Consider the following 6,000-nt stretch of genomic DNA (forward strand, 5'->3'; position numbering starts at 1 on the left):
TCTGTAACTTGTCTTGGCTGTAGATCGCTGAGGTGTTGTACCCACTGGCAGACTTTGCAACAGTGGAGCTGAACCACCTCCAGTGTTTGGAGGCCCATGAAGTTGTGGTCAGGACTTTATCAGCCCAAGGGGAATCCCAGGACTCTCCGGTTGCTGTCATTCCCAGCAACCTGCTCGTGCCCCCTCCCCAAGCCCATCACATTCAAGCCCCTCTTCCACTCCAGCCTGCTCAGCCTCTGCCCCCTCGTGCTGCCCTGCTGCCTCCCATACAGCCTCTAGCTCCTCACACCTGCCCCCAGCCACATGCCTACCTCCAACCCCTCCCGGTTCACCCAAACCAGCTGCCCTCTCATCTACAGGGTCATCCAATGCCTCCACCCCCTCATTCTTTTCCCCAGCCCACTATCCCAATTCCCCAGCCCACTATCCCAATGCCCCAGCCCCACATTCCGCAGATGACTCTTCCTCAACCACAGAGACCACTAAGTGCCAGAGAGCTGGAAACCAAAGAACAGTCACCGGGCCTGCTCCACCCTGCTGGGGGTCCACATCAACCATGGGAGCCCACATGTTCTCTGTCTGGCCTGTCCTCAACCCTGCCGCACGGGCACACCCTTGAGGCCCCACAGTGCCCTAGCCACCGTTCACCGTCTCCCCAGAGAATACTCCCCCAGCCCAGGGGCACACTCATCCCTGACACCATGGCCAAGGCCATCGCTAGGGAGGCTGCCCAAAGAGTGGCTGCAGAGAGCGGTCGGGTGAGTGTGGAATGAAACTGTGAATTGATTAGAAAATCAACAAGACCAGCATGTGTGGCATATGTAGAATCCTTTCTGAGCGCTCCTTTAAGCGATGGTATGTAATTAGAGAACAACACACTGCAAAATGTGTTGGAATAAAGCAGCATCAGCAATGAGGCATCTGAAGTAATCTGCGTGTATCTAGATGGAGAGGAGAAGTCAGGGCGTTCACTCTCAGAACTCAGATGAGGAAGAGGATGAGGAAAGCTATCAGTCCCGCAGAAGAGGAGCATCTGTGGATGACTTCCTCAGGGGTTCTGAGCTGGGCAGGCAGGTACGGGAGCTGTGGGTGGGGTAACTACTTTATATTGCGCCATGCTTTAGACGGAGGCCACAGGCAAGTGTCCGAAAAAAGAGGAATCTTCAGGTTGTGTAATGCTTATTTCATGCCGCACTCTGATTGGCTGTGTCACCTCAGTCCCAATACAGTCACAATGAAGAGTACCACACTGAAAGCAGTCGGGGCTCTGATCTATCTGATATCATGGAAGAGGATGAGGAGGAGCTGTACTCGGAAATGCAGCTTGAGGAAGGGCGTCGGCGCGACTCGCACAGTGCTCATAAGGTGAGGCAAAACGCAATGGGACACAGCCACGTGATTAACTTTCAGACTGCAATCACAGTGTGCTGAGAAACTGCCTTTTTCCATGGATTTTATTAATGGTACACAACAATACTTGAATTTTTGAACCAGTGTATGGATGTCAACTTAAAGCTTAACTCTTATCCAATGGCTTGTGCATTTAATTTGAAACTTTGTTCTTGTTTGGTTTAAGCCTGGAGGGAACACATCTTCAGGAAGACCGAATCGGGACTCTTCTCGGAGGCCCGCACATAGTGCTTCTCAGCCCCAGCGAACACCTCTTATGGTCCCATCTATTGGTCAGTGGACTCTCAGTCCAACATGTGACACCTCAGTTCTGCCTGTGCAAATGTTCTGTACTCTCTTAAATGTCTTGACATTTCATCATGGAAGTGGGATGGGAAAGCCTTTTGAGCTCCCCAGTGAACGCTGATCACCCAGGTGTTTGATCCATGTTCATATTCTGTCGGCCCTTTGTAAGAGTTTCGCATTATAAAATCCTGTCAGTCTGAAAAGCCCTCCAACTTCAGGTTAAAGATACTATTTACAGAAACAAAACTTGGTTTTATTTCTGCAGATTAGTTATTTACAAACTCCTGTTTGTTCTTGATATCTTATGCCATCCAGGGGTCTGTGTCAATACTTGCATAGCGTTCCCTGATTTTCACATGTCCGTTGGCTGGTTAGGCAAGGCAGTAAGGGGCACTGTAGTTTGTGCATGGTAACGGCTCTCTGATTGGTGTTTCCCCTCAGAGATAACCACTGAGAGTAACAGTGAGGGCAACCTCTCTCCGCACATGGAGGATGTTTACTATGGCAGTATAGCACGGCACAGGACACGGCCCTCACGGAGGCCTGGGGGCGCCAGGCCTCCTCATGGTATGTGCTGAAGGTCTCTTTCCAAAGCACGCTCCGTGCAGGCTGATGGAGGAGGGAGAACGAAGCGGCTTGGAGTGAAATGCCATTAAGAGCCTTGAACTGCAACGCATGAGGCACTGGACTGCAGGGATGGAGACACTGTTTTGAGCCTCAGTGATCCTCAGTACCTGTGAGATGGCTGCCTACCATAGTGGAGTGTTGGCTTACTGCACATAGAATGCTCCTACCCTTTGTGCTGACTTTGCTGTGAGACGCCTGCTGTACCCTAACCCTTTCTGACTCGATTACACCCGTTCTTTTACTTTGGCTGTGCATGACTGAGTGGTAAAAGGTAAGCGTGGTGCCTACGGACAAATGCATATTGGAAGCTATTCCATGAACAGATTCAAAAGAAAACCATAACTGAAACAGTCGAATTCAGCACTGTCTTGTCTGCCACACAGATTCCATTCCAGAATGCATGTTGGGTGTGTCTGACCATCCCTTTCTGGCATAGGCCAGTAAGTGCTGTAAGATTGAGAGAAAACAGGTGCAACTTTCTCTAGAACTAATCAGGCCCATCTGACTAGTCTCCCTCAGGTCCAGCTTGCTGCATGGTTACAGAAGCCCAGGCTGTGTTCTGTTTGCATCTGTTGGACTCTGTTGCACATTTTTGGCTTGTTGCTCATGTGTGATATGTTGCCATATGGGTACACTAGCCCCACCACCTGTACATCACTCCATATCCATTTCATTACATCATCAAACGTTTGTTAGCCCACTTAAGAAAGCAATACTGTGTAACGGACAGATCACATTGCAAGCATAATTAAAGTACAAAGCATGAAGACTATTTTCTAATACTGCACGATCTATCAAGCAAATACAAATGACCACCTTTTTAAGTTAAATTTTTATAGGTTTGTTTTTTTCATATACAGGTGGGGTAAATGATTTAACATATGAACGTGAATCGTAGTGCATGGTAGAAGAGGCACTTGGAAACATCTGGACATGCGTGTTCATATTTGGCTTCACAATAATTTTCCACACAGTGGGAAAAACTCATGGTTACTGCTCTGGTAGGGAGGTTCTCAGTGTGTTTGTCTACCATGTCTCAGATGCTTACAGAGATCAAAGGCGCCATTCCCCTCCAAGCTATGATGAGTCGGAACCTGAAGACCCCTTCCGTATCTTCGTAGCATTGTTTGACTATGACCCACTCTCCATGTCCCCGAACCCAGATGCGGCTGATGAAGAGCTTCCTTTTAAAGAAGGACAGATCATCAAGGCAAGAGGTGTCTCTGGGCCAAGAGTCATGTGCTGACTGGTTGTTGAAAACAATATTGCTTCAGTTTGTTGGAACTGATGTTTATCCCTTATGTTAAGACCAGGGCACTCCTGTACAACATTTTATCACTTCCCAACCAATCTCTCCTACCACAGCTCCAACCTGTGCACATACAGGACCTCACTGGGAGGCACACATGTACATAAACAGCACATCTCCATACGTGTGTGTGTGTGTGTGTGTGTGTGTGTGTGTGTGTGTGTGTGTGTGTGTAAAAGTCTCCACTAAGACACTTGACCTCGACACTTACACGGTACACTTTAATTAAACTTGCACTATTTGTATCATCCTTTATTTAATACCCCCTGCCCCTACAAATCCCCTTTTGCCATCTTTGTTTGGCTTGCCTATATGTGTGTTCCTATTTTTCTTATTTGACTTAGTTTTCAGTATTTACAATAATGTTCTCTCTGTCTACCTCAGTCTTTGCAGCACTGCCTTTCATTTCACTGTACTCTTTGTACCAGCTACAAATGCACTGTGAAAGGGGATGCATTTCTCTCTCTCCCTCCTGCTCAGGTGTACGGGGATAAGGACACCGACGGATTTTATCGGGGGGAGATTCGTGGCCGCTCTGGCCTCATCCCGTGTAACATGGTGTCGGAGATTCGAGCTGAGGATGAGGAGACTATGGATCAGCTCATGAAGCAGGGCTTTCTTCCCCTCAACACTCCTGTGGACAGAATAGGTACTGTGTCCTCTCCAAAACCTTAGTCCTTTGCTAAATTTTTATTCTTGCTTCTAGTTTACCCTTTGTGACCGCTCCGCAGTGCATCCTTCATGAATAAGGGATCCTTCTTTCCTGAGAAGTGGTGCATCTGAATACATTCTCCTTCCTTACAGAGCAGAACAGAAAAGGTGGTCGCCACCCTGTGGCTACTAGAAGAATGGTCGCCCTTTACGACTATGACCCCAGAGAGAGCTCCCCAAATGTGGATGTTGAGGTGTGTACAACAAACAAGCCCACATAGTCATGTATTGCCCACAATAAGGTTAGAAAACCTAATTTTAATCTTAACCTTTTAATTCTAATGAAACCTTTTGGCAAAAAGTGCATCTCCATGGCACTCTTTATTTAGACACGACCGTGATCAGTCTCTGGACGTGTTTCACCATGAACCTTCATCTAACATCAAATCAAAAACCCATGAGAAACAAACAGATAATAAACCATGCTACAAATAAAACAATTCATCACACGACTTGGTTGAGTTTCCTAGAGATTCTCGTATAGAAAACGCATTCAGATTTAAAAAAACCAAACAAAAAAACACGAGACACAAGTAAATAGACCGTGCAAGTAGAAGAGTACCCAGTAGGGTACATCAAGAGTACCCCATTAATTTACCAACAGCTCAACAAAATTGCATGCAAAAGGCATAGATGCAGGAACTCAATCCTAGAGAGTACCATACATTTGCATAAATGTGGTTTAAAATGAAAATTCATTTAATGCAGCATAAATAGTAGATTTCAATTTATTAAAAAGTCTAAATTTGATTAGGTTTCTGTCTCTTATTACCTTTCCTTCATGTGTCTGGAATATGATCAATATAGTATTTTAAGCATAGATTATTTGAACATTTAAATTTAACATGTATTACCTTTCCTTACCAAGCCATTTTGTAAGCATCTCTATTTTGCCAAAATAAAAAAAATTGTGAACATTCCAATAAATAGCATGACCAGTGTTAGAATTGTTCACATCATCATTACCTTGAACTGCATTATCAAAGTAGTTACATCAATCATATTTAAACCTATTCTTTTTGCATGGCAGGAAAATGACTGCTAAGTCACCAAGACCTCTTTTTAAATCTAATTACAGGAAGTGGAATTCAGAATAAAGTGTTTCAAATGTAGGTATTCTGTAACTCCTGAACTGTCTGTGTGAAATTCAGTGTCTCCCCCCCCATGTCACAGCCTTTTACTTGCTTACAGTCCTCCTTATGCCGGTTTGTTTTTAAAGGCATCCTATCCCCTAACTCCTACTGTAAGGACTTGCAGTCCTACTGGATTGCCCTCATTTTAATAAGTCAGTTAAGGTGAATTCACCTTGTTAGGCAGATGCATTTGGTTTAAGGAATAGGATCAGATTCTCGAACACTAAAATGTTCATTTTCAGATTCATTACACTAAATAATGAGAAGCCAGATCCTCAAAGTAAGTTACAACCGCCCTAACCATTTTACTTAATGCCAGTTTAAGATCAGTGCGCCTTCTCTGATGGGAAGATTAACATCCACATACAGTATACGAGGAGAATTACATTTGTTGCTCATCACACAATATAGTTCACATCACTGTGATATCTTAAAGCAAATAAAGCTATTTAGCTTATGCAAAAATTTCAGAAGACAGATATTACTAGATAGATATACAACTTTGTCTTCGCTTAGTACAAGTAC

General features: G+C 44.9%; 1 protein-coding gene across 11 annotated transcripts in view; it reads left to right on the top strand.

The window, feature by feature from the left end:
* The window catches only part of rimbp2a (RIMS binding protein 2a), a 45,455-nt gene that overhangs the window by 30,260 nt on the left and 9,195 nt on the right, over nt 1-6,000 (top strand). For 7 of the 11 annotated variants that reach the window (XM_035527000.2, XM_081719114.1, XM_035527003.2 and 4 more), the window contains 8 exons: nt 24-758; nt 946-1,074; nt 1,219-1,365; nt 1,577-1,682; nt 2,137-2,262; nt 3,363-3,532; nt 4,112-4,280; nt 4,436-4,536. In XM_035527000.2, the coding sequence (XP_035382893.1) occupies nt 24-758; nt 946-1,074; nt 1,219-1,365; nt 1,577-1,682; nt 2,137-2,262; nt 3,363-3,532; nt 4,112-4,280; nt 4,436-4,536 (1,683 nt within the window). The remainder of the gene's footprint in view (nt 1-23; nt 759-945; nt 1,075-1,218; nt 1,366-1,576; nt 1,683-2,136; nt 2,263-3,362; nt 3,533-4,111; nt 4,281-4,435; nt 4,537-6,000) is intronic. The other 4 variants (XM_081719115.1, XM_035527001.2, XM_035527002.2 and 1 more) reach the window with 4 other exon arrangements.

This window comes from Electrophorus electricus, chromosome 8 (assembly GCF_041902795.1).
Source record: "Electrophorus electricus isolate QZ-2024a chromosome 8, ASM4190279v1, whole genome shotgun sequence".
Taxonomy (NCBI): domain Eukaryota; kingdom Metazoa; phylum Chordata; class Actinopteri; order Gymnotiformes; family Gymnotidae; genus Electrophorus; species Electrophorus electricus.